The sequence below is a fragment of the Neolamprologus multifasciatus genome, chromosome 20, assembly GCF_963576455.1.
Source record: "Neolamprologus multifasciatus chromosome 20, fNeoMul1.2, whole genome shotgun sequence".
Classification (NCBI taxonomy): domain Eukaryota; kingdom Metazoa; phylum Chordata; class Actinopteri; order Cichliformes; family Cichlidae; genus Neolamprologus; species Neolamprologus multifasciatus.
Window position 1 is genome coordinate 31,200,770 of NC_140458.1, and position 25,784 is coordinate 31,226,553.

Sequence of the window (25,784 nt, forward strand, 5' to 3'; positions counted from 1 at the left end):
CGTCAGGCTCTCTTCTTGGCTGCAGTGGTTATTATTATATTTACATGCTTCCAGCTCCCGTTTTTGCTCGATGACAGCTCGTACTTTTCCTTTTTCTCCCTCCCTCGCTCACAGACACATAACGGGTATGGTAGTCCATTCTCCCTGCAGCACAGACTACACTGCCTATGATGCTACATTCTTTAGAGCTATACCTGTAGCATTCTGCCTATTAGCTTAGCACAACAACAACAAAAGGCGCTTTCTCACCCAGGAAACACGCAGAGAGAGACCGTCACCCTGTAACCATGGCAACCGTGACGCTGCCGCCTGGAACAACAGAACGTAGCTATCAAACAAAACCCAAACAGTCCTGACCCGCCACAATATGAAACAGGGAAGTACCGCCGTGTAATCCATTTATTTCAACAAAGTAACTGTATTCTAAATACCACCTTTTTAAACAGTAACTGTAACGGAATACAGTTACTCATATTTTGTATTTTAAATACGTAACGGCGGTACATGTATTCCCTTACTCCCCAACACTGAATAGGGCTCACGTCATTTAAGGGAAATAAAGGCTCTTTGGTCTTTATTTCCCTTTATTACAGCACATGGAGCAGAAGTGCACATGTGACTCAGATCACCGGGGTCGGAAAACAGGAAGTAAATAAGCTCGGTCGTATCGTGATCCCACCAGGTGCCCGTTCCCACAACAGTGTTGGAGTAAACTGGAGTGGATTTGAGTGTCATGGTGGAAATCCTCAGTCAAATAAAACAAAGTGGGGCTGCATCGATGCTCTGTCTTGTTTTATATGATGGCTTGAAATAAATGAACTTTAAATGGAACCTTGGCAGGGACTCGAGCTATTGATCGATTGAAGCAGGAGCTGAAGTTTAAGGGCACAGCTTTCCCGGGGCTGGGGCTGTAACTGGAGTAATGAAATTGATTAGGCCAAGGGAGGGTGACAAGCCAGTAGAGTCAAGCCCTTGATGTAAGGAAACAAGAGTGCCATCTAATTGGGGTGTAATATGGGTCTTTAGAGGACATTAAGCACACGAGTGGCGGAAGGGAAGCCGCTATACTGGATGGAGCCAAGATGATGTTGCACCGGTGTTATTATTTTGTAATTATTCACTCAGATGATTGGATTATAGGAGTCAAAACTGAGAGTCCAGCCAAGGGTCAGCTTAGTCCCAAACTGTAGCAGCTTTTGCAACAACTCGTTCCCTGCAATACGGTGTGCTGCTCAGGCACCTGGATGAGAGAAAAAATGTATCTTCTATAAACTACAAACTTGAACAACTCATGTTTTACATTAAATATGTTTTTTTTTTATCTTTCCTCTTAAATTCTTCCTTAAATCCTGAACTTTCACCAGACGGGTCCGTGCAGTTGCAGCACTCGTCCTTAAAAACTGCTGGCCAGCTGTGGTGAAGTTAGAGATGGCTTGTATTCAGCACATTACCCATGCAGACTATATAAACAGACCTCACTGGATAAATATTCTATTAGTATTGACATGACATTTGCCCTCCTGTACTAGACCCAGTGATGTGCACATTGTGGTTTCCAGGTGGGTCTAAGCTGAACGGGCACAACAATTAGTCTTTTTACATGTAATTATTCAAGATGTAGTATGTAATTAAAAGCACAAAGGCTCAAACTACATCTCTGATTGAACCTATAATCCTAAAAAAGAACAAACTTTTATAAATTCATTCTGAAAATCGCACTGACTGCGCTGTCACTGTTTTGAACTTATGAGTAACTCTGGCTGGGATCACGGGGAGTGCGGTGTCCTCCTGCCAGCAAAAGGCCCTGTCCAGTGCAGGGGCATTTATCTCCTGGCCTGAACTGTCTCACTCAACAGGATGGCCAGAAGTTACGGTGCATTACAAGCACTTAGCGCAGTGATATCAAGGTTCACCTCCGATTTCCAATCTCAGGCCAGAATGGTGGGCTGGGAGGCCGTCATTAAAAAGCCATTACATGCCCATATTTCATATACCAGTCTCTCCTATGTTTCAAGGTGTTAAAAGCTCAATGTATATTTCCTCTATATTTAAGCAGCAGGACAACGGAGCAGCACATAGCATTCCGCTAGCAGCCATTGACCTTGGCCTAGCCAGCCTTCATTAGCTTTTAGACACTTATCAGTCATAACTGGGTTTGTCCTCTCCGCAACGTTTCCTCCTTCACTTCACTTAGGCCGGAAAATAATGGCTGAAATCCATTTATCTGCCATTTCCAACAAGTGCGTGACATTAACAAATTATCTACTTTTCGCTAAGTATGGCCAAGGTACCCTCTAAAGGATTCCTCCACTCTGCCGGCCAAGGTCAGACCTTTTTAGAAACCGCCTTTTTTTTTCTTCTACCTGAGCTATTTTCTTTCATTCCCATCTTTAAATATTCATCCCGCTTTTGCATGCCGGGCTGAGCTTTTATGAGCACCATCAGCCATATTTCTCCAAACACACATCTTTATTTGTTTTTGATTATTTATGCTCCACTCTGACTTTATAACTCACATCCCTAGGAAAACATTGATCCAAGAGGCAAATGAATCTAATTAGGACCTCTTTCTTCTGTGCTGAATATTGACTTGTTTTGAAAGGTGCCTCTCCATTTCGAGAGAATGTCTCTGGAATGCTCCTTCCCAATCTCTTTAAGGAAAACTTCTAAATGCTGATGAGATATTTAAGTCCATAAATGCGATCCTGCGCAGATCTGCAGTGGCGCCTAGATGTTCATAATGTATTGCATTTATTGCAGGATGTCATCAGTGCGCTAATTTCCAGCCCTCTGAAGCTCACGGGCACCAGTTGTTTGTTCAATTATCGAGTGCTTTTTCAATCTTTTTTTTTTGGGAAGTTGTGCGTCTTAATATATAAAAACATCATAAAAAAGAAGCTGCAGAGACAGAGTGGATAATCTCTGCAGTGCATTTGGGGCTCCCGGGCCCAACCTGTCAATCTCTTGAACAAGGACAGCGCAGAAAGTGATGATGTACCATTAGTCAAGAATCATCTCGGCTAAGAAGAATCTTTGTTCTTGACACAGAAAACTTGTGTTCCATCTCGATCAGTGAGGAAATGGGGCCTGGCGAAGCGTGCGTCGCCTTGCATTTGTCTTGAGTTGCTGTCCCAAAGGCACCGGCGCTTGTTCACAGCATTACGCCGCTGCCTTTTGATGAAAAGCCCCTGCATTTTGCCATTTCGCGCAAACTCCGTTTCTCAAATATTCCGTCGCTTTCCATGTAGTTGATTTCTATTTAAAATGGTCATGATTATTTTATTTTGTAACATTAATGGAAGTACATTTGGTGCTGGAGGAGGGTGGTGCCGAGGCATTTGCAATTCATATTCCCTTGCGTGATTACATTAAGAGTATGTTCTGTCATATTTGATTAATGTATCGTGTTTTCCTTAAAACAGGATTAAAATATGAAAACAGACAGAAATTATTACATTACAAAGACTGATCAATTTTTAATAATCTACTCAAGGAAAGGGGGGGAGGTAGAAATGTGGGCTGCTCAGAAATGCACAGATCAGGTTTCTGCAACATTTTGTAATCGGGGTTGAAGTCCCAGACAGAATGAACATGAACGGCCACTAACAGCGCCTGCACTCTGTGCATGTTATACAACGCTGAACGGCGAGCTTCGGCTCCGTTATTAGCATGCTCGTGTATGTATCCAGCAACAACCTGCGCATTTACTGTAGATATCTTTTAAATTTCCCTGTAATTTACAGAAGCAATCATAAAATTTAATGCGCAGTCTTTAATTTCGAGGGGTGACCGCGAATGAAAACATAAATAACAGAGAAATACAAGCTTAAACACCGTTGTGCAAAGTACTTTAACTGGCAGCTTTTTACGAGCAAGTAGTACATCATGAGATGTACCCCTAGATGTGCTCTTTGTTGCATGTTTGCAATTATATTTTCAGGAAATTCACTCCATTCATTTCCTCGTGGAATCTCTTCATCATACACGTGTGAAACTGACAGCGTTCGCTAAAATCTTTAACACTGACGCAAGATTGCAGAGAATCCAGCTGAAGCTCTTCAGTCAATGTCAATAGCCATTTTTGAAACTAAGTGTGTGCGTGTGTGTCGACCAGGCCTCCAATTCCAGTGTCAGCCGTTTAGCCTGACCGTGGGTGACTGTGAATTAAAAAGAGAGGCCTTTATGTGCGACCCTGCAGCACAAAAGGCTACATCCATAACTTAAAGAGGCAAGGAGGCCATTAGCCACCACTGCTAGTCCACCTTTACATAATACGGCGTGTGCGGAGTAATCGCTGAGCTGATGAGCCAAAGTGCTTTTGGACCGAACTGTATACATACTCCTTCCACGTGAAAGAAAGAAAAATGATAACAACTTCCTTATGTGCGTCTCTCAGACATGTTCTCTGTTAATGCTACTCGGAAAAGCTTTTTCAAGAAAATCTTTCCCTTCGGCTCCACTTTGGGTAACAATTAAATTCTGTTAATCCTCGGCTAATATTTATCATATGAGATCAATTGACAGTTTGTCTGTGAATGGAAGCCTGTTTCTCCAAAACAAATCACATCCATGTGGCTTTCCAAATGCTGGGACGATTCAAAATGACGCAGAAAAGCCAAATATTACTGCTGAAGCAGTGCTTTTTTTTCCCCTTCTTTTCCTGAGGGCGAGCAGAGACAACAAAGTGCGCCTGTGGAAGCAGAAACACATGGACCGGGGTGAAGAAACTACAGAGAAGGCTCCAAGAAACAAACTATTAGCAGTTACCAGTATGGAGTGTGAACTCCATATGTTCTGCGAGCAAGCTGTCCCATTCGTATTCCATGAACTATTACAGTAACTCCCAGTGTTTTAAATCTGCTTCTCCTAATCAGTTCTGATTTTGCATCTGTTATTTTTAATGCCACGTATCATGTTTTAATGCATTAATCCATTAAAAACAAAGTAACCACCAGGAGCAAGATTGAACTGTTTTCATATTCGTCCTGCTTCTAATCTTTCAAACAAAGTGAACCACAAGTGTCTCTGATTGTGCTTATCTAAAACACTTAGATTCCCTATAAAGCTGCTAGTGGCAGAAATCAGGTAAATGATACTGTGTATCCTGCTTAAAAAGGATTTGCAAACCATTTGGACTGACTGCTCTTCATATTACCTTAATGCCTCCCAAAAGGCCAAAGCCAAGAATGAATTATTGATAGCCATCATATGGATCGCACACTGTGGCTCCACATGCCTATTAGAGGGTTTTCTTCATTCATTTGCGCTAGCTTGGACTTCTGCCTTGACCGACGCATCACTCTTCTTCTTTTACTTTTATCCATTAACTGTTAACAATAACTGACTTTACGCAGGTCCCTGAGTTTCCAGCACAAACAAAGTAACGCCGTGGCTTTCATTTGCATGCTCTGTGCAGGGGTTGACCTTTGGCCTCTGGTGGTTAACCTGCAGACCATTTAGGCTTTGCTTCATTTCTGCATGGAAATTGGAAAAGGGGAGACAATAATTTCTGGTGAAACCATAGCTGGAATAATAATTGCTAAGTTTAAAAAAAAACAGAAATCTAATTGTGCCGATCCCTCTGGGAACTAATATTGGACTATCTTATAAAAGGCCCCCAGTATCCCAGCAGTGATTTATTGCTGAATTCCAGTCATTTTCAATACATTATAGTTTCCAAATTGTGTTTAAATTGAGTGTAGAGGAGAAAAGGCCATTAGGAGATGCAGAAATGAAGATTATATTTAAATATTCATGTACTCGGTACCTTATTATTGAATCTGTACACTAACAAAATCAATATTAAGTGCAGCTTGACATAAATTTATTTATGAATTTCGACTTTCTAAGTACTTGCGTTTTTTCGCTCAAAAAAAGGATGGGTATAATGCCGTAATGATATCAAAACAGAGTGTCAGGGTGCATTAGTCTGGGAGTTTATGAACCCGCACATAAAAACTCAGGAGCGTCCCTGTAGAAGTGCTTACTAGGCAGAAATGTCGCTTTTTACAAACATCAGTCATTTTACAGCCCTGTATCGCAGCGCGCTCCTCGGCTGTGGGTGATAGTTAGAGAAAGATGCAGTCATCTTGTTTGTCCTAAATGAGATCTTTGCAGTAAGCCTACTTGTATTAGGGCCTGGGAGTGGGACTGTGTAACATTTAATTAAAATGGATGTCTCTCGTTGTGCCTAACCTGTCCCCCTAACTCCTTCTTGTTTCCAGGCCATGTCTTTGTTTAGACAACAGCCCAATGTGACACTTATGACACGAGGACACTGTGGTTCAGTGGATTTTCTTGTTGCGCGAGTCTTAATACGGCAGCATAAAATAGCCTGTGATTGGCTGTCCCTTGCTGAAAGCCTCAAGGAGAATTATAAATGTACTAGCAGTAATAAAATATCTGCGTAGTTTATTTTTATATTCCATTGTGTCGCTGAGAGGAGAGGAACTGCCACATTTTTCATTCATATCGCACGCTTTGCGCGCACCGTGCCGCTCAGATTTAATAGATTGTCACAAGTTTTCGAAACAGTTCCTTTTGTTTCTCCGTTTTCTTTTTTAATAGAAATGTGAGCAAAGTTAAAAGGCTCTTTATTGGAGGAGCCACATCTCTGGACACAAGATGATGCCATAAAAGCAGGAAGGCATGGAAAAGCAAAACATCAATCTGAACTAAGAGGGGGAAGCAATAAATCAGAGAATCATAGCCTTCAGCCCCGCCTTTAAAATCATTTAAACAGATTCAAAAACCCTGATTCTGCTCGAGTCTCTCTGTAAGCACCCTTATAAAGCCTTTATGTGCCTTAGACACAGAGGATAAAACCACAGATCCTTATTGAGAGACAGAAAAATGACACCCTGTTCCTGGTAAGTGGACGCTTTAAACAGTACTATCGGTATCAGGATCGAAGAGCGGACACGAGTAAGTAAGGCTGAAGGAAGTCATCCATCCAAAGCATTCTTGTAATATGTTTTAAAAACCTTTTCAGGTCTCTGTTTCTACTTTAAGGTCCACTCATATCTGAGGTTAAGGGGGTTTGTACGGCTTTATCAGATAGTCAGTCAGTCTGGATTGTTCCAATTTCCTTATTTCCCACTTTACATATCAGCTGTTCTGTTTAAACTCAGTGCCAGTGAGTGGGCTGGATAAATATGTAACAGTGTGCATCAGTCAGCGTCACCATATCTGCTCTTGGTGTGACAACGTGAGGCAGCTTTGCTCGTCACCCAGAGTAGAAGATCATAAAACAAGATATCTTTTTTTACTTTTACTTTATTTTACTAATACTTTATTTATTTATTTATTTTAAATTTAACCACTCATTTAAAAAAATCAGAAATATTACATGTTACAGGAAAACAGCCAAAGAAACCAAAATTTCCCTTTTCTATCCCTCTCTAAGAGTAAGCGCTGCACTTACATGAAAAATTAAAAGCTTTGGTCTGCAAGTATCAGAAGGACACATGTTCACCAAACTGCTGAGGATGGAAGGAGGGATTGGGATTGCTCAGAGCTAATGTTAGTTTGAAAAAGGAGAACTTGTTTCAGTTAAATGACACAGCTGGACTTACGTGACCCTGATACACGAATAATTACACGTGATTCTCAGGAAGGAGTATTTTGTGGTATTTTTACTTTGCTTGAGTGCAGTATTTCCCAAGTAATTCATGTGTGCACTGTCAACAGTTTTATTTTGTGTTTTAGACCAGCGGTCCCCAACCCCCGGGCCTCGGACCGGTACCGGTCCGTGAGTCGTTTGGTACCGGGCCGCGAGAGTTGAGGCTCAGGTGTGAAATGTATAGTTTTCAGGGTTTTTATCGGTTTTCAGCGTTATTTTGTTATTGTTTTTATCGTTAACTCAGTTTTCCTGGGTCTTTTCATGTGTGTTATGAATAAATCTTCTTTTTTTCGGTACCGGTACTAGTTTTATTTTGTTGTATTTATCCGCGACACCTTAAAGGCCGGTCCATGAAAATATTGTCGGGCATAAACCGGTCCGTGGCGCAAAAAAGGTTGGGGACCGTTGTTTTAGACCTAATATCTTTATTTTATCAGTTTTGTTTATAGTTTTATGAAATCTCATTTAAGGTGACACTTGTCAAGTCTCGCTTCACATTTTCCCAAAAAGAAATGCTTTAGAAAACGTTAAATTTTACCCTTGCAAAGCCCGAACCCTGATAGAAATGTAAGAAACTGGAGTGTTTTTTTCTGAACATCTGGCAATTTTGTGCAATTTATAGTTCACAGTTGATCTTAAACAAAAAAAAAAACATAAAGAGAAGTTAGAGTTTAAAAAAATCACTCAAGGTCTCAAAAACTCATGTATCAAATATGACACATTTGGTGTTTGATTTAATTTCAGTTTGAATTTAATACTGAAATCTGAGTACTTCAGACTTCTGGGAATGATCACTAGAGTTTGCCCAACTTAAATTTTAAAACGTAATTTCCTCTGTGATGGATTGGAGACCTGTCCTGTACCACGTCTTTCGCCCACTGCTAACTAGGAAAGGCTAGCGGTTAAAGAATCAGCGCTGCTTTCTAGCAGATAAACTCACCGAAATTATTATTTTTTCTTTTCTTTTTTCACTTTTTCTGCTCTGCGTGACAGAAATGTGATGACTTTTATTAGAAAGAATGTAAATCCACATTGCTGTACCATTAGATCCATGAAAATGTGCAACTCTTTCGCTGTCAGCAAATATCTGTCATTTTAAGGTGAAGCATGGCAAAAATGCATTTGCACTAAAAGACAAAACTAAAAGCAGAATTGTTCTCTGTGTGTTAAATGTGAAGATTCGACTTTGAATTTATTTGTTTTTCCTACATTCTCCAGAAAATAAAGGCTGATAATGAGGTAATAACTGGGTTGCTTAACCAAAATGTGCAAACTACTAATAAGAGATGAATACAGCAGCAGCTTATTAGCAGCTTTACAACGGAGGAGCTGTTGGGAAGAAAACACGTGTATTTCACAACCAGATTCATTCAAGTGTGTGCGTGTGTGTGTGTTTTCTTTGCCTGAATGTCACTTTTAAAGAGTCTGTGTTGCGAGGGTAGGTGGGACAATTTTAAGTAAAAGCGTTTTTTTGTGTTGACAGTGAAACGATAAAGCATCCTCGGGTGATCCTTGTGTGTCCTCTGTCTGTTTCAAAACCTCAGCCCTCTTTCATCCCTGTTCACCCAAGAAATGGAATCATAAAAACCATTCATGCTAAATGAAAAAGGGCATCATAAAGCTGCATTACACTGGAGTACACTCCTCTGCACCTTCCATCCTTATCAATATCACCTTTTGTCTCCTAACACATCTCTCTTCCCCCTTCCTGGTCCTCTTGAAACAAAGCATAAAAGCCTTAGAAAGAGGCGCAAGCTGTCATTGCTGTAATATAAGATAAAAGTCTTTAAAAGCTAAAGGTCCGGGTTGGGTTTTTTTTTTCTCTCCTTCGAGTCGGCAGTCTTTAGGACTGCTCTTCAGGATTAGCATCATAAAGGACTATATATTATTTGCAGAAAAGCTTAGTGGGCACAGTCTAAGCCTATACATATAAGTCAATTTATATTAGAATTTCCATACATGCATTTTCTTGTTAGAGTCAATATGCAAAAATGGTACTTACTAACAAATAATGCATAATGTACTAGAGGCAGGGCCATCAATAACTGCATTTGAGCTTTAAAAGAAAATGCAAAAATGGCGAGCATAAAGATGGGCCGTATAAAATCTACAACGCATTAAACACAAAAATGTCAAAAATATAAAGATGGCTCTTTGCCTGGGAGACAGCAAGTCATTTATCTATGAAGAAGAGGAGGAAATAAAGAGCTCCCATCCCGAGCTCCTGTGTATTTCATTTACTAACAAAGTCAGGTTATCTGTTTAGAGACAACTCTCTTCCTCCTGCCCATCAGCCACACAGACAAAGAGACCGGAAGGGAAACGAGGCAGACAAAAGACACTCACATTTCTCATCAAGTAAACATCCTCTTTTAATTTTAAATGCAATAAAAAAAAAAAGGTGGTGGTGGGGAGGGAGTTCTTCTCGTGCTAATATATAGTTAACGTTTATTATGTGGAGCACGAACTGGTAAAAATATGTCCTTTTCCTCTATTTAAGACGCGGGAAAGAAAGTAGGTGTAAATAAAGCGCAGCAATTTGGGAAAGCACTCTTGAATACAGAACCTGTCAATGTACACCTCCTCCGGGCAGTTCGGTACACCACATAACACATGTTCCTCTCTGCTGGCTGGCTCAGAGTAGAGACGATGCTGTGTAGTTTTGTGGTGAGGTGTTCTGTTGCTTCTGTTGCATTTTCTCCCACTGGTTTGACATTCAAGATCTCTCAATTATGTATGAACGGCAAGCAATATCCTTTACCATCAGGCCCCCATGTAACATATTTCATTTTCAAGGGCTGCAGAGCACAATCAGACCCTCTGTGTAATTACGACTTATTAAAAATGATTCCAAATTATCAGTGGATCTGTGGGCTGGTGTCTGGGTCCAAACTGAAAACCACTGCGCTGTATTAGTCACAGAATAACTTCCCATGGGTGCAAGGTCTGTCCGCATAGATCCCTGTCTTTAGATCAGTGAATATTTCAAATGTATTAAAGGAAAATCACCCTAAATATTATTTTGGAAGGGATAGGTGGGGATTTTGCACATTTGATGTGTGATGTAACAAGGAGGACCACTGGCATCTCTTTTTTTTTTCTATTATTTTTTGGCTATGCAGACATAAGTGGCTTTTGGGACTGAGCATTATTCGAAAATCACCTTCAATGACTTGTCGCGACGCACTTTAAGCACTTTCGTGACTAGTTTTTGCTCCCTATACACAGTCTCATAATGAGAAAACACAGTTCAGCAGAGAAAAGACATCTCAAACAACATGTTTACCCTTCACACAACATGGAGGAATTAAAAATGGATGAGCGCCCCATCCATTATTTCAGCCTCCAAATGGCAAAATCTGTATAAAGCTCTGAGTATCCGTCTGGGTGAAAATAAATAAATCAAATATGCACTTCAGCGTTTCCTGCTCTTTTTCCACGCAGGATACGGTGTCGTGATGGCGGAGGGCACACATCCGGCTCCTGAAAACACCACGCGCTTTTTTCTAAACGCGCGTATAAATAACCCACGAGTTTTCAATTAGCTTTTTGCATCTTTTCTGTTAATTCAAATGATTTTGTCACTTTTCCGGGGAAGCGCATATAATATTTAGGCAACTCGCATATTTCTCCCAGACCCACTCTCCCAGCTGAATCCTCCATATCTGAAGTATTCTAATTTGCGAACACAGCGGTGTCAGGAGTGATTTTGCTGCAAAGTCACTAATTACATGCAACATCAATGCGATGTGGGGAAAACGTTAAAAATTTAGCATCGCAAGACAAATGGAAAAAATGCGTGCTGAAACAAGGAAAAGAGGCACTAACATTCACAGTTTTTCTATGAATAATGCATGTCTCTGCTGCTTTCACAAGGACTCACCCAGATCGGCTCCAGTGTCACTCTCATCTTTATCCTAAAAAAGGAAAAAAAAAATGTGTTTATGACTTTCCACTTGCAGCACTGCTTTAAAGGGCGCCGTTTTATGATTTCTGTGATTTTCATTAATAACCAAAAAAAACATGTAGAGTGGTCAATTCAAACTCATTTGTTCATTTTTTTTAAATTAAGTATTTAGCATGCACTCTAAAGTTCAAAGCCTCGCACTCCTAGATTGTGAGGACTGTGTGATTAAATGTGATTTCAAAGGTTTTGAGCATTTCCTGTGAAATTCTGTGCCGAAGAGCAGACAGTGTTGGAATAGCCTCGCATATTTGCAACAAGACTTGAGTAAAAGTAGAGGCTGTGGTTTACTGTTGCTCCCCAGCCACTCGGCAAATAGCAGCCATGTGTACTATAGAAAGGTACAAAGGAGGCTGATAAACTGTTGGTGCGTCACGCTGACAACAGCCAACATGATCTGCCCTCTGAACTCGGGTAACTTAGACTGACACGGCGGGGGTCAGCGTCGGACTGACAAACAACTTTGCTTTATTTTGAAGGCATTTTTTTACGGCTCCCCTTACACAGTAATTATATTCCAAATCATTATGTGTTGTAAAGTCTATTGACCCCTGGTAAACTTATATTTACCAAGCTGGAACAGTTAATGAAATAGTCTTTTAATTAGCACTCCTCTTAAGGGTGGAACTTCTGAAAGGGGTCCCTGTTTTGTTTTGGCTTTGTGGTTGACTGAAGTGTGCAGATCCACTGTTCTAAGATAAAACAGTAATATCTTAATTAAGGCTCGCCGTTTAACTGTTTACAGTCGAGCTCGGCACCTCCGCGTGACGGCACCTGCGCTACAGGAATATTCGCCACGCCGTGAATCAATAAAACAATATCATAATTTCTTCTTTTGTTGTTTTGTTTTTTTTAGGGCCAGGTCATTTTTCAAGCTTGACTGATTGAAAGTGGTCTGACTACTCAAGGTAACAACTGGAGATGGGGGTGGGGGGGGGGGGGGGTTCTTTGCCTCTTGTATAATGCAGTCTTTGGCAGGCTCTCTCTTTGTATTAGATACATTAGGATGGAAATGTGCACCAACTTAAAAATGCTCATGTGAAAAAACATGGAATGTATTAAATTAATGGTCTCTTTTGCCTCAGGGCAGTAATGAAAAGGGACCCCCAATGAGTTCATTTTTCACGGCTTTGGTTATGCATTCAACACTCTAATTGAATTTCAATGTAAGTTTTAAAAAGTCTTTATTACAGTGACTCTTGATGCAAATTACATGTGATCTATCGTGGGACTTTCACCCATTAAGTAATTTAATTGTGACATGCACTCTCTGCACACCTCCTGCTTTTATGCCCATTCCTCCTCATCCAGATTGTCACTTTCTTCTATTATTGGTGCTGTTTATGTGGATTGAGGAAAGTAGTCTGCATATACTCTAGGCAACTTTCACGAGAGCGGCTCCTTAAAAGGAGTAATTGCAAAGAGAGGGGACAGGCCCCGACAGCTAAAGTATACTGGAGTATATACAAGTCACAAGGATTTGCAAGATGTTTGCAGATGACTGCACAGAGCACATTTTACGTGTGAAAAGAGATTATTAGGTTTATCACGCAAAGAGGAAAAATACGGCACTAAGAGGATCTGAGGGGAGGGGTGTCTGACATGAGAGAGAAGTGTTAAATGTATACGTAAAACATACACTATTTGCCCAAAAGAAGTCAGGAAGACTGGGGGGGAAACTGTATGTGGACGTGCCTTGTGCTGTGTTTCAAACACACTCAAAAGGGTCCAAAATCCAACCTGGGAGTCAGTTTTCTCTGTCTCCATCTAGTGTTTCTGGCTGAACTAACTTTCTGAGTCCGGGGAATAAATAGAAAGCCATCACCTCCCTTTTCCTTTAATGTTAAAGAACAAAACATGTTTAAGAAAAACATAAACTCAGCCGAGAAGACGGAAATCCAATCACAAACTGTATGTTTCTCATCAATGGCATGACCGCGTGTGGACGCACATGCGACTGTGCCCGAGCCCTCTGAAATACTGAGCCCGAATTGACCTGATCATTAGAGGGAGGAAGAGGCTTGACCTGATATTTCCTCTGTTGTTTGGTCAGGAAAGGGACGTTATTGTAAAAGGCCTGTAAAGATAAATAACCCTGGTGTTGCCATGGCAAAGGCACAAACACTGGCGGTCAAAGACAAAAGAGCACGAGACAATAAATCCGACTCTGTCAATTTTGTTTAGTTTTCAAAGTGTTTTTCAGGGAAATATGGTTTCAAAACAAGAGGCCACGTCCATTTTTCCACAGAGAAAGGGAAATCAGATCTTTTTTTTTTTTTTCTGAACAGGCCACAGTTTCATCTTGTACATTTTTTTTCCATGGCCACGGCATCCTGATTAGTAATAGGAATATCTGACACTGTATTTTGCCTTTGAGTCAGGAAACTCCTTGTACAGCTGTATACATGTTTTTATAGCCTTTGGAAGAAAGGGTATTGTCTTTAAATTCCTAAGAAGGCTTTATCCAGCCTTCAAATTTTAAGTGGAAAACCATCTTAGGCTCTATTTTTTCCACAAGCTAAACAATGACGAGTGAACGTACACCTATGCCTTGTTCCTCAGGTCAGACAGAGTTCACCTCATTAGAACAATCCCGGCTCAAACGCCGCCATCGGTGATTCTCATCTCAACGGCATAAAACAACAACAACGCGGGAACTCTTTATTTGAGGATGTTCCTTAATTACCCAAAAAATATCAGGTCAAAGCCTTTTACTTGGAACGTTTGCTGCTTTTTATGTCATCAGCCAATCACCATCTAAAAAAAAAAACAAACCTCCGTGGCTATTCTCTCTACCCCCACCCCCCCTTCCCACACACACCCATCCAACACTTTCCATCTTCTCACAGTCAGGGTAGACGAGCCTCATCAGAAGCAAGGTGCGATGAAGAGCGGCCTTATCACGCCAATACAAGAGCAAACACGGGAGTCTTTACAGCACGTTGTCTCAGGAAGCCGTGTGCGGCAAGATTACTGCCCTTTAAGACACCGTAAGACATGACCAATCCCAAGTAGTCCTTTATCTTGACAGTTTTCAGCTCTTTGTTTGCATTTTCTGTGAAGCCTGGGGATAAAAGAGCAGCCTCTGTGAGCTGTGTCTGATTAGGATCTAATTGTTAACATTCAGTCTTTTTTTTTTTATTATCATCATCAGGCCGGTGTTGCCATACATGCAGCAGGTAGAGGCCTTTTCGGTGTTATGAAGGACTCTTCCCTTGCTGCTCTCGTGTGTTACTCAAGTACTAGTTAGCACGAGGTGGCAGAAGAGGAGCCCCCAGCTCGACATCAACAACAACAACATCAACAAACAGGAATTGATGGCGAGTGTTTATTATCTGGTTTAATTGCTCCTCATCTGGAGGATCTGACAGTTGCGGTTAATGAGAGAGGGAGAGGAGGCACACTCGGTTGGCAGCCAGTTTTCACAGTGTAAGACGTGTAAGTGTGGGTGTGTGTCTGTGGTGAAAAGAGGATAGCTCACATTCCAGCTCAGAAGCGAGTAACACCGAAGAAACATCAAACGGGCCTCGTCGAATTATCCAAACAGGCCTCCGAATCAGGAATTTCAAGTCCACACCCAAACGTATAAACGCTCTTACTGCAAACCTGCGTTCGCGGTTTGATAGATACACCTGTACCTGTACTGACAAACACAGGTCTTATCCTCCGCTGCAGGCTGAGTACGGGAATCGGATCCGAGCTGAGAGAGGATTTCTCTGAAATCGAGCCTCTTCCTCAGTTTTTCATCTGGCCTGCAGCACACCTGGCTCATGTCCAACCAGGGACCTCCCTGACATTGAGCAGTGTCACGCACTCGCATCCAGGCATGGTCTGACAGAGGAAACATCAAGAAGCGGGAGGCATTCGAGCAAGTGGGGATGCTCGGAGAAGGCCTGGAACATGGAATAAGGCTCTCTCCACGGAGAAGGATGTACTTTTACTGTTAATTTTGCCCCACAACCCAAAGCCAGACGAACACATTAACACAATATAAACACACGCACCACCAGAACCACACACAGGCTCGTTGTCCCATTCATAAATTCCTCCTGTTGAGAAACACGGGCATTTTTAAACAGGGCATACCCGCCCCTTTTACTATTCCAGCTCAGCAGGCCCACATGGGAACAATTAGGGGTGTACGCAAGTTTGGCGAAGGTCCGTAGCAACCAGCTGCATCTGTTTTTATTTACCTTTTTGCTCTGGTGCTGGATAATGTCATGAGCACATCTGCTACTGTGCAACGTAACCGTGGTTGCATGCGTGGTTGACCCATGATTCTGTAATTACCCGCTGAGCGAGATGAAGAGGCCCAACAAACCACTCAAAGCCACACATAGCCTTCCTCTCCCCCTCTTCCTCCCTCCCGCCTCCCCCCACCGTGTCTCTCCAGTGGCACGAAACTCCGTCTGCCTGAGAGCTGGTAGCTGATGCTGAAGTGGCATTTAATGACTCAAAGTTGTTCACAATAGTAATTCTGTCTTTGTTTTGATGTCATTAGATCACCACTTTCGCTCTATTATGCAGGATTAAAATGTGGTTGTTCTGCAGTGGGATGAGACCGATCACATTCCCTCATCTGTTTGCTTGTTTGTGGTCACGCAGAACAAGCTGCACAGTCTTCTTGCTGGCCCACTTTTAAAGGTCTGAACTCGAAAAATGTCATTTTTGTGGCTCAAATAAGGAGAAATAAAGAATTTGCTCCACAGCATGTGTCTTGCTTAAAAAAATTGTGGACAAGCGGTCATGCAAAGAGACTCAGAATAGTCAGAGATGGTAAATTTAGTTGCATGACCAGACCCCGTGACATGTCTCTGTAAGGTTTCACACTTCTGTATTAAATGAGGGAAAGTTTCGCCTGCTTTAGTCACATGTTTTGTTTTTATCCTGAAAGTTCACACTATTAAGCATCTTCAGACAGCAAACTCAAAGCGACCAATCATGACAGAACTTGTTTATAATAATGATGAGTGATTATGAGCAATAACAATGAAGACCATATATGGATCACTTCACAGAGTCTGTGTGTGTGTGTTCGTGTGTATATGTGTGTGTGTTGGGGGGAGGGGGTGGGGGGGGGGGTGCCACCACGCTTAGCATATCCCAGATGTGCAAACCATATGCTCTGACTGAAATTAAAACAAAAAAGAAACAGTGAAACATGAAAGGGATTTTTAACTTTGTAAAGACAGTTAACAGTCGATACAGATAGGCTAATGGCCGAGAGAGGCCACATGAAAGAACCGGGGATGTTGGCATGCTTTTTGCACCACTTATTCCATTTCCTGCTCATAAGTTCACTGAGCAGATGGGAAGCAAAGGCACAAGGAAGTTTAGATTTTCTGCCCCACAGACCGTTGTATATGATGCATGTAACTGCGCAACACCGCACGGTTATCATTTAGAGACGCTTTGGTGCATACCGGGAGGTCACAATAACAAAGGTGGAAAAAAAAAACAAGCAGTGGGACAAAAACAAAACCTCTTCAGCTATTTTGATCTATACCAGTAATTCTGTATGGGTGTTACATTTAAAGCACTCAAGTGAATAAATTTAACCCCCCCCCCTGCTATACTGCATATTGGATTTTCAAGAGTTATCTTATGATGAATAAAGTTCATTTAATTGTGCACACACAAAAACAACTAGCACTGAATCTAGGTTTACTTTTTAAAAAAATAAAAATTAAAAAAAAGTCAAACTGCTTAATTTGGAAAAGAGCATCTGGAGGCAGGCTGTGACCCATCAGGAGTCTACTGAAAACATGTTGGAGAGTGCCCTCTGCTGTTGGTTTAGCGTACTGCAACGAGGGGAGCGACAGCTACAGCTGACATTACAGTAAATCAGAAGCTAAATTTGACCTGTTGTTGAAAAGAAAAAAGTTTTTAACACATAAAATTGATTCTAACATCGAAGAATCTCAGAATGACCGCTGACAAGCCATCTGTGAGCTTTTATTATGACTTTCTCTGATTTGAGTTCAAGTTGCTCTGAAAGGTGGCATCAGCTAACACGAGGTCTTCTCTTCATCGGCCTGTTTTGCTGCTCGGAAAGAGACGTGTTTATTTAACGCCTGCCTTTGTCTGAGTCTGGATAATGTCCACCCTGAGGCAATAGCTGGCAGAGGTCTGACGGTAATTCTGCTTGCACTGTATAATCAGCCTTTACTGACCACTGCGTCACCTTTCATGACTGCAAACAGATGTATGTGGTACCAGTTGGGTTTAAAAGGAAAAGGAGTAAAATAGGCCTTAAAGTAATTAAGATATATTACTTGAAGAATAATTTGACTTAACTAAATAAATAAATCTAATCCTACCAACTCCACTGCAGTTTTTTCTCCTTTTGCTGTTGTTCATTCCTACTGGTTGTGTTGAGTTCCTGGTACTCTTCATCAGGCTGAGCCGGCGTGGTAAGAGACATATGAGGTGTTTGGGCTGTGGCTGCTGACGTAAGCAAGTCTGACTCTACTGAAACATTTGTAGCTGCATGTAGAAAATCAAATAAACTAGTTGTATTCGCGTTAACGTCGATACTGGTGCCATTATCCAACACTGAAGAAGACACATCATCCCTTATTATCTCGTCAGCGTGGATATTAAAACTGCGGCCCTCTCTCAGCATGTGAGGAAGGTTAGTTGTGGGAAACTTTGCAGGCTTGAACGAATCTCTCTCTTTTAGGTTTTCTTCTGGGATGGTGACGAGGTCGGGCAAAGGCTCGTCCGTAGTTACAGTCTCACGTGTAGAGTCGAGTGTGGACGGGCTTATGTTGTTTGGGCCGGGAGAAGATGTGACATGTGATGATGTGTTTTTAGGTGCAGCTGTGGAGATAATGGTGATTTCAACAAAGGTGAGATTAAACAAAAACAATGCCTGCTATTCCACAATTTAATAACTGGTGCAGTGAATTCTGGCTTACAGGGATTGTGAAAAAACATGATTTGTGACAATGCAGCAAACACAGGTTTAATAATGAATTTACACGAGTGTGATGTGAAAATCTGAAGCCACATTTTTTAAAACAATTATTACTACATTCTCAGCAGTAGTTTAACTGACACAAAACTATTTTAGAGATCTTAAAATATATCTATTAAGGATCTTTTTTTCCATGTTTTAACATTTTCATATTAACAAAACACTATAAGAAGTGGAACTGCAGGCTCACAATAACTGTCCACAGGGATGCATCCAATCATCCAGTTAAGATCTCTTTATCGCATTGTTACGACATATTTTGAAAAATGTATATATCTTGGATCCAATTTCAGAAGCATGTTGTGTCCCTATACACTCCAGGCACTTTGTTAAGTACACCTGCTTGTTAAAGCAAATATCTAATCAGCCAGTGAATGTAGCTGTGTAGCCATCTTTAGTGTGACCTGATTAGGTTCAAACCAAATCATTAGAATGGAGACGAATGTGATTTAAGTGACTTTGAACGTGGCGTAGTTGTTCATGCAAGCTGGGCTGGTCTGAGTATTTTAGAAACAGCCGATCTGCTGGGATGTCTCCACAAACGATCTCTGGGGTTTACACAGAATGGTCCAAAAAAGAGAGAAGAATGGACAGAATGGACAAATAACAGTTGGTTGTAACCTAGGTATGCAGAAAAGCACTTCTGAACACATAACACCTCAAACCTTGAGGCGGATGGGCTACAGCAGTAGAAAACTACAGGAAGTGCCACTCCTATCAGCTAAGAACAGGTAACTGTGGCTGCAAAGGCAAAACTTTCAACATGGCAGCCAAAAAAATGCCCCAGAACCAGAAAGCAGGAGGAGCTCGGTTAACACCGATATCAATCGAGCACATCCCTCAATTTATATTACACAGAATCAGTGACACCATAACATTAAAGTGGACAGATTATAAGTCACACTGTAAGTTCAAGTCCTGGTTCTAGCCTGTGACCCAAAGCCTAACTGTATGCATGCAGCATGTAGTTTCCTCATGAACTGCATTTTAGCTGCAAATATTTACGCAATCATTTTTACTCTCCACTGATTCAAAGAGGCATCTTTTCTGAAGGGTTCTGATAGCAGAGGGGTATGCTAGCAAATATATGACTTGTACTTCCTGACCTTGCTCCCTGTTATTTGTGGAAAATGTGTGCAAAAGCGGTTGATGTTAAATATTTATCCATTTGATTTTCTGCAGGTGTCTTATACAGTAGTAAATCAGTGCAGCGGCATTTTAAATTATATTTAGTGAGCCAAAGGAAAAAAGTGGTCCTTAAAAGAAGAAGGAGAGAAGAGAGCAGGATGAATATATAGCCAGGACTTTAGACTTCGGTGGCTCGAAAGATGACGTGGTGATGGGTGAGTAGTTTTTCTTGGTGTTTTTTTAAAGGATTGAAACATTTTTAACACTCATATGCTGAAAATGTGCAAACACACTGTGATATATCGTGAAATTGTTCCACTGAAAATAATTGTTCAAGGAGGGATTTTAAAATGAGTGCTATTGATATTGATATGACTGATTATTGCTATGTGATATTTTTTTTATTTAATTTTTTAAACATTCTTTTGGAGGGGTGCAATGAAGAGTGGGAAATGTGAAGAGAGAGCGTAGGGCCATGGGTCAGAGATGAAGCTAGACTGGCATCCAAAAGAGGATCCAACCCAGTACAGACACTGTGTACCTAATAAAGTGTCTGATGTGTGTATATTGGAGTGTTTTCATTAACAGGATTGAAACATTAAGCGTCTGGCTGAGCAACAAACAAGAAGTGCCTGGTGTGACTACATTAAATGCCATGGTCAAGAAAACATCCAATAATTGATCACCTCTTTAGTTTTTACTGTGCTCATCAGCAGAAAACTCACCTATGCATGGCAGCGTGCTCTCCATGGTCCAGTGCATTTTGTGATTTGTCTCTCTGAAGGTGAGCACAGCATCCACCCTGTAGAACGGCTGCAGGAGCCGGTTGTCATCTGTGCAGGGCTGTAAAATAAACCTGGGTTAGACGTGTTACTCTTTAATGACTCGTCAAAGCCACACAGTTTACTCATGTCAGTGTATGCTTTGACAGCCATGCACTACCACCGCGATTTGGAGTCATACGGGTTTGTGTTTCAGCACTAACCTTTGTCTGGAGTATTTGGGCTGTGGGAATGGACAGAGTTACAAATTCACTCGTCTCGTGCACTGTGAAAGTAACTGTCTGGATAACTGACAGGTCACTGAGTGTCAGTGCTTCATTGTGATTGGTGCCTCTTCTGGTCAAACCCATTCGCCGTTTGAGGATGTGCAGCACAGTCTTGTCTGCCGTGGATGCGTTCACTGAAATAAAATAAGATGTGTTAATGTGGTTAGTTAGTAACAATTAATTATATTTGATGTATCTGTTTATAAGTATTTTCACTTGTTGCCAATTTCTATTTGATTACATTTGCACATTTGCTCTGTATTTATTTAACATATATATATATAATGAGATGTGCGATGAGGTTGATACATTTTTGGACAATCATAAATGTTTTTTAAATTTTGCTTCTCTGCACCGTCACAGTGGATTATAAACCAAACAATCACCATGTGGGTAAAGTGCAAACTTTCAAATGGTTTAACAAAAATATTGCACAATATGTTTTGGAAATCAGCCATTGTTATATACAGTCTCCTACTTTCAGATGCTCAAACGTTATCGGACAGTGGACCAGTAAAGCGTTTCGTGGCCTATTTCCTTATTGTTCAAAGAGCCTGACAACTAAAGTGGTTGACCACAGAAGTGCATTACATTTACATTGTTCAAAGAAAAGCAGCTTCATTACATTTAATGAGCTCAGGAATGAGTCTCAAAGAGGTAAGCTTCTCATTGTTGGAACCGTCATTAATGTAAATACATTACAACAAGGTGCTAACCACTGGAAGATGTCTGGATTAGACTTTGTCAGAAAACATCTAAAAAAGCCTGCATGGTTCTGGAAAAAAAATCTTGGTAAAACCAAGATTTGGTAAACTTCTCATACTGTTCCTATTCTCATCATTCTGGTAAACCTGTAGGGGAATGATGAGAATAGGAACATTATGCAGAATCAGAGGTAACAGGTCGAGGCAGTGTTTTGGTATGGATGTGTATGACTGCCACGGACACTGAATCACGAGTATTTTCTGATGATGTGACTCCTGATAGAAGTATGAGGATGAACTGTGGATTTAAAGTGATACAAAGTAACCCAAGAGTTTCTCAATGGAAAGAAATCTGATATTCTTCAATAGTCAAGTCAGTCACCTGATCTCAACCCAACACAGCATGTTTTTTAGTTAAGAAATGCAAAACTGAAGGCAGAAAGACCCACAAACAAGCAGCAACTGAAGGCGACTGCAGTGAAGACCTGGCCTAGCATCTCAATGGAGGAAACACAGCACTTAGAGAGCTCCATGGGCTCTAGATTTTACCCAGTCATTGACTGCAACAATCCTTGTGTTTAAAATCATGTTACTTTGTTCATGTTGAACATTTGTATATGTTGAAGACTTTATATAAAAAATTCTTGTAATTCCTGAACAGTGCAATATTTTAGATGAACCCCTTTAATTTAAGCTGGAGGTCTGTGCTTCAGTTACATCGTCGGGGTTTAATTTAAAATCTACTGTGTTGTGTAGAGAGGCAAATTTACAAAAAGTGCGCCACTTTCAAAACTATTATTTCATTTTCATCGGTCATCTGATGATACCCACAGATTTAACTTGTGACCCTTTGGATCTGACCTTGAATCCACTGGACCAAGCTGAAACTTTGTAGCTTTAGTTCAAACTATGACCACATACAGAACTATTGGGAATACTTTGGAGTTAAGAATATTTTGGCTTTGGATTCAGGACTTTTACATTTAAGTATTTTTAACATTTTTATAACTGATCCGTTCTCTTTAGAAGACAGAAAAAGAGCAAATGTCCCGACACCCCACATGTTTTTATCAACATTAAACAAAAAATAGCCCAAGTGATTTTTACTGATGTAAAGGTCAGCACAGTAACAAGTTTTTGTTATTTTACAGAATATTAACCTTCTTCTTAAACTGCGAAAAAACATACTATATTTCTATAATAGATAGTGAAAAATTGTAGCTGGTGAACTGTAAAAGCTGTAAAACAGATGAAAATACTGTTAAAAGTCCAACATTTATGCCTTCTTTTACATTTTCCAAAGCTACCCAGTGGGCCCAACTGGACTCTGCGCCCGCCTGCTTCTGGCCCCCAGGCCTTATGTTTGACACCCCTGCTCTAATTAAACTCAAACACTCACTAACTTCCAGTTCCAATTCTGTCCTTGTTACCCACCTTTTGGACAAGTTGCTTCCATACTGTAGGCATATCTGTCTCTGACCAGCTTCAAATCCAAAAATTCCCCTTCATTTTCCATTATCTGTATTAGCCAAACAGTAATTGAGTACATTTCAGTTGTAATACTAACAATAGTCACTAGGTGGCATAATGCTGTGTGAAGTCTCACGTTGACAGGCCTTAAGAGCTCCCTCCTCCTGCCCTGAACTCTTATGTCTGTTACATTCACATCAATGTTCATCTGAATCAAGCTGGCATCCTCCAGAGCTACAAGGAGGTGATCGTCCAGACACAGCGACCACTGCAGCTGCAGCAAAAATCAGACAATAAATACAAACAAAAAGTTAGACTTGCTTTCCAAACATTAAACATCTACAGACAAAATTGTGATCATTTAGAAGGTAATAAGAATTCCAGGCACTGAATGTAATTACTACCTCATTATCCCAGTTTCCATAGGGAATTTCTCTGATCACCTGAGGGCACACACAAATTATTTCTAGTAACAAAGCAAACTAATCCTAATATATAAATACAGTTAGGTTGAAATGTGGCAAAATGTTCATTGTTACCTGAACATATTCAGGGTCACAGTGGATTTGCTCTCTGCTTTGCACCACAGACATCACAGGGCACTTCATCGTGAAACTGTGATGCTGGCTTCCAAATCGATTCATCCTCCGCACCAAATTTAATGTTAAGACATTGAAGCCATTCTGAAAATTCAATATAAACACAGATCATTATCACCACCAAGCCCAAGTGCAAGGCTAAAATATTTGAGGTTGTAGATATGGATTGCATATTTCAGAAAGAATGCCAAACCTGCTGCCGAACAAAACACCCGGTGTAGCTGACTCTAAAAACGTAGTTATCGTCGGGGACGTTTTGCAGTGAGAATCCACAGGCAGACAGCTGGAGATTCAGGTGATCCAGAGATGCAAGGTTGGCTTGTGAAAAGCAAGCAGTGGTTCAGAAGTGACATGTTCAACATTAAATGAATGCTTTTTAAAGTCATTTATCTTGTCATAAAGAATTACCTTGGATACTTAGCGCCCTCGACAGCCAGACCCTGAACTCCTCGATTCTTGCACTGTGCATCCACATCTCCATGTATTCAGGAAAGCAAACCACATCTTCTTCTGAAATTGCAGCAGGTAGATTTCTCACAAACACTAGGAACATAACAGCTTTAGCTCATAAGTGAATAAATGTTCACCTGTTGATCTTGCTGCAGAAGTTTGAATCCATTCTTGTTTCTGAATGAAAAATGCGCTCTTTGTGATAAAACACTGCAAAAAACTGTAGAAAAGAGCATCGAATGCAGCTTATATTTGAAAGACGATGTAGATATAACATTTATACATATCTCTGTTACTCACATAGCAAGGATGCCAACTCTGATGTGATCCATGGTGAAGTGATGGAAACGTCTGTGGATAGTCTTATTTGTAGGTGAGAGGTGGTGTCACTGGCCTGGGTAGGTTAAAGCACAGGTGTGTTTACTTTGCTTTGTTAAAAGGCAAGTGAGAAAAAAAGCTAAAAAATAAAAGGACAATTGCTGTTTTGAGCATGTGTGAAAATAAACTTTACAGGATTGTGTCCTTTTGTGTTTGTCATCCATCATGAATTACCCCTTTCACTTCCAGTGACCTCCTTTTATTAACCTTTACTGCTTTCTTGACATCGATGCAGAGATTGTTGCCCCTGTAATAAAATCTCACTTTACTTTACCTTCTATTAAATTGCGTCTTTAGGCACTTTGTTACTAGCAGCCTGTTGCAAAAACACATGATCATTTTATTGGTTGAATTTAACAAGTAGCAGGTATTTTACCCTGACAAGTTGATTCTCAAACTGCTGTTAGCCAAAAAAAAATTGTCTTTTTTTTTTTTTTTTGGCTTCTTCTGTGTTGCAGAATAAAGGTTGTCATACCAAATGTTGACTTTTCAAGCTCATAAGAATTGTGCATGCTCAGTGTTTGCCTTACAAACTGTATTTGCATGGATGTTTGCACATATTTTATTAATTTTCTGCAGCTATTTCCCTCTATCCTGTAAATTCTGTTTGTATATATCTCGAGAACATTTTGTTCATTCATTTATGTCAGGGTACAGGGTTTTATGTACAGATAGTTAGGGAGTTAAATAATAAAAACGAATTGTAAATACAGTTAGAGTTACTTAACATTGAAAACGATTAGATTTGGTCCCTATTGTTTATTATTGTGTCAGTGATGTGCTTTAAAAATTACCACGAAGACCGGAAGTTTTAGTCTCTGCAACTGACCAATATCGGGCAATAATACTGGCTTACCAAAACATCGGTCGGGCTTTTCCATTTTTTTAATTTCTTCAAAACACACCTTTTGTTTGGGCTCCTGGCTTCCTGTGAGACTTCAAAGGGTAACTCGGGAGCTTTATCCTTGGCACAAAACAAGTTACGACACTTGATAAATGTAAAATAAAAAGGAAGATTAGGTTTAACTTAAATTCACAAACGGTAACTGGCAATTGACAGTCAAAAATTATTCTATTCAGAAAACGTTTTCAAAATAATTTTTTGGCAGCCCCACAAATAAGAGTGCACCCTCCCAAGTCGATGATGTCATCTTTACAAGGTGAGCATCAGCAGCCATTTTGTTAGCTAGCTTGAGGTTAAAAGAGGTTAGCCGCGTGCAGCTGTATTGATATACTCGCTTTGGTGGTGAAATTGCGTCGAACTCGATAACTCGTCGAAGTTGTTATTGACGTACAGTTTTCGGCCACGCGCTCGTAAGCACGAGGAGGAGTCGTGTATTTGTTGACAGCGCGTTGTAAAACTGGACGGCCATTCATTTTTCGAGCTGACTTGAGTGTGCTAGCTCAGTGGCTAGCTGGCTAACTTGTTTACGAGTGTCATTT

The 25,784-nt window shown here is 40.7% G+C and overlaps 1 protein-coding gene across 2 annotated transcripts; it reads right to left on the minus strand.

Moving 5' to 3' along the window:
- Window positions 1-536: 536 nt before the first annotated feature.
- On the minus strand, window positions 537-25,398 carry ciroz (ciliated left-right organizer protein containing ZP-N domains). Of its 2 annotated transcripts, XM_085146813.1 has the most exons (12): window positions 25,247-25,398; window positions 24,264-24,357; window positions 24,101-24,183; window positions 23,922-24,023; window positions 23,707-23,831; window positions 23,454-23,597; window positions 23,319-23,357; window positions 23,051-23,188; window positions 22,879-22,963; window positions 20,678-20,874; window positions 20,418-20,535; window positions 16,367-18,407 (listed from the first exon to the last, which is right to left on the minus strand). In XM_085146813.1, the coding sequence occupies exons 2-12, from the start codon at window positions 24,293-24,295 to the stop codon at window positions 17,902-17,904; spliced, it is 1,569 nt and encodes a 522-aa protein (XP_085002939.1). In that variant the 5' UTR covers window positions 24,296-24,357; window positions 25,247-25,398; the 3' UTR covers window positions 16,367-17,901. The 2 variants fall into 2 exon arrangements, with proteins under 2 accessions (XP_085002940.1, XP_085002939.1); XM_085146814.1 differs by lacking the exon at window positions 16,367-18,407 and adding an exon at window positions 537-11,538 and having other exon boundaries at window positions 24,264-25,398.
- Window positions 25,399-25,784: the final 386 nt, after the last annotated feature.

Bases quoted from the DNA above. Each gene is read 5' to 3' on its own strand.
- ciroz (XM_085146813.1), bottom strand. From the start codon at position 24,295: ATGGATCACATCAGAGTTGGCATCCTTGCTAT. The intron at 24,024-24,100 runs GTGAACATTTAT...CTGCAATTTCAG, and splicing joins TTCTGCAGCAAGATCAACAG to AAGAAGATGTGGTTTGCTTT. The intron at 20,536-20,677 runs GTTAGTGCTGAA...TTTATTTTACAG, and splicing joins CCCAAATACTCCAGACAAAG to CCCTGCACAGATGACAACCG.